At 30.3% G+C, this 2,534-nt stretch overlaps 1 protein-coding gene across 1 annotated transcript; it reads left to right on the forward strand.

The window, feature by feature from the left end:
* Positions 1-1,310: 1,310 nt before the first annotated feature.
* LOC107883147 lies at positions 1,311-1,994 on the forward strand. The gene has a single exon (XM_016802664.1). It carries the CDS (start codon positions 1,311-1,313, stop codon positions 1,992-1,994), a length of 684 nt encoding a protein of 227 aa, XP_016658153.1.
* Positions 1,995-2,534: the final 540 nt, after the last annotated feature.

A 2,534-nucleotide genomic window follows, 5' to 3' on the forward strand; every position in this document is an offset into this window, starting at 1 on the left:
TTATTATAGGTTGGTAAATAAATAATAAACATGAAAAGAATTTATAAAAGTGGCGCTTCCAAACAGAAGCTAAAAAATGAAAAAGAAGAGAATAATAAAAATATTATCAAAAAAACAAAAAAGATATCTAGTATTTTTGAAACAAGACCATTACAAAATGATACCGCAGCTATATCAAATATTACTAATGAAAAAGAAGTTAAAACAAACGAACCATCGGTAATAGACACTCAAATTTGTCTAAATGCAACTTCCACAGCTGACGAAGAATACTTGGATACGAGTACTTTAGATAACTTTGAAATTACTCAAAATACACCAAATGAAATGACAACAGATATTGGATTATGGCCAGAAAATGTATCAAAATATGTTGATTATTGGATTAAGAGAGGCATAATAGATTTACAAAATTGTGATGAAGAATTGTTAAAAAAAAAATCATTTATACAAAAAAATAGTGCTGATAAATGGACTCGTAAGTGTCACACTGGAATGTTCAAGAGAAAACACAAGAACGGTGATTTTATTAATCGAATATGGTTATGTTTTTCCCCTTCCAACGGTCGTCTTTATTGTTCTATATGTAAATTAATGTCTTCAACTTCATCTCGTACACAATTCACAACTGAAGGATTTTCTAATTGGAAAAACTCCAGTGATCGTCTAATTGAGCATGAGACTTCAAAAAATCATCTAAATTCATTTATTGCATTTGGACTTCGATCAGAAATGTTGGGACGTATTGATACAGAACTTCAAAAACAAGTGGAGCAAGAAAAATCATATTGGAAAACAATTTTGACCAGACTTATAAGTGTTATTAAATTTTTATGTAAACGTGGATTGGCTTTAAGAGGAGATGATGAACTAGTAGGATCTCTAAGTAATGGAAACTACCTTGGTTTACTCGAACTCTTAGCAGAATATGACGATTTCTTGAAAAAGCACATTCAAGAAAAAGGGAATTGTGGGAGTGGTAACACTAATTATTTGTCATCAAATATTTGTGAACAGTTAATACAATGTATGGGTCATCAAGTTCTAAATGCGATAGTGACACGCATAAAAATATCAAAATATTATTCTATTTCTCTAGATTCTACACCTGATGAAGGTCACGTCGATCAACTAACTGTAGTATTTCGGTTCATGGAAGGCTCTTAACCCGTTGAAAGATTTTTAAATTTTTTACTTAATCAAGGACATAAGGCACAAGATATGTTTAATAGTATAATGAAAGTTTTGGAAAATAATGTTGTCGTTTTAAATTAAACAAAGATATTCAGTCAATATTAAATCGAGATGTTATGGCTAAAAGAGCCCAAGAAGTAGAAATCCGAAGACAAATGTTAAAGCGTTTGATTGATATAGTTTTATTTATTGGGAAACAGGGTATACCATATCGTGGAAAGCATGAAGCTGCTCATTCATTAACTGATAATAGTTTAAACCATGGAAACTTTTTAGAACTTGTTAAACTTGTGGCAAAATATGATACAATTCTAGGACAACACGTAGATAAATCAGTTATACTAAGTGACAAAAACAAAAACAAAAAAGGCCGAGGATGTATGGTAACTTTTTTATCAAAACACTTTGTTAACGAAAAATTGATTATGTCCATAGGAGGAGCTATTCAAAGAAAAATTATTAAAGAAATTGTTGAATGTAAGAAATTTAGCATAATGATTGATAGTACTCAAGACGTGAGCACTATGGACCAGCTTGCAATTTGTGTTCGTTATATTTTTAATGGAATCGTACAAGAACGATTACTAAGTTTAGTAATTTGTAAAGATTCTAGTGGTATAGCGCTTTTTAAATTGTTGGAAGATAATTTAAAACTTCATGGACTATTACTTGAAGATATTGTGGCATGTTCTTTTGATGGAGCAGCGAATATGAAGGGAACATATCATGGTTTACAGGCATATCTAAAAAAAGTCAATCCAGATATTATATATATACTCACTGTATGGGTCATGTTCTAAATTTGATAATGAGTGAGTCTACAAATAATTTACAGTTGGCAGAAGATCTATTTGGGTTAATTGAACAATCAGCAGTGTTCTTAACCGATTCTCATAAGCGAATGACAACATGGATGAATGTAACAGGAGAGAAACATTCTGCACATGGAAAACTCTATCGCTTACAAAAAATTGGTGCCACTAGGTGGTGGAGCAAAGAAAAAGCACTGTCTTCTATCATGGATGTACAGATAATTGAAGATAGTAAAAAAGTTGAAAATAGTAAGTTTGTCACTTTACTAGAGTTTTTAGTTGCAGTCTGCAAAGGAAATTTTAATGTTCAGACTAAATACATGGCCAAATCTTTAATAACTAATTGGTCAAAATTTGAAATAATATTAATTGCTAATTTGTTGCTTGATATATATACAATAACAAGTCCCGTATCAGTGTATTTGCAAACTAAATCAATTAACTATTTACAAGCTTGGAATATGGTTGAAACTTTACAAAAGAAAATTGAAAAAAAAAGAAATGAAAATTACATAAACTCTTTGTATA

The sequence above is a fragment of the Acyrthosiphon pisum genome, unplaced genomic scaffold (genome assembly GCF_005508785.2).
Source record: "Acyrthosiphon pisum isolate AL4f unplaced genomic scaffold, pea_aphid_22Mar2018_4r6ur Scaffold_92;HRSCAF=459, whole genome shotgun sequence".
Lineage (NCBI taxonomy): Eukaryota > Metazoa > Arthropoda > Insecta > Hemiptera > Aphididae > Acyrthosiphon > Acyrthosiphon pisum.

Excerpts from the sequence above, each read along its gene's own strand:
- LOC107883147 (XM_016802664.1), top strand. The coding sequence starts at position 1,311 with ATGGCTAAAAGAGCCCAAGAAGTAGAAATCCGAAGACAAATGTTAAAG.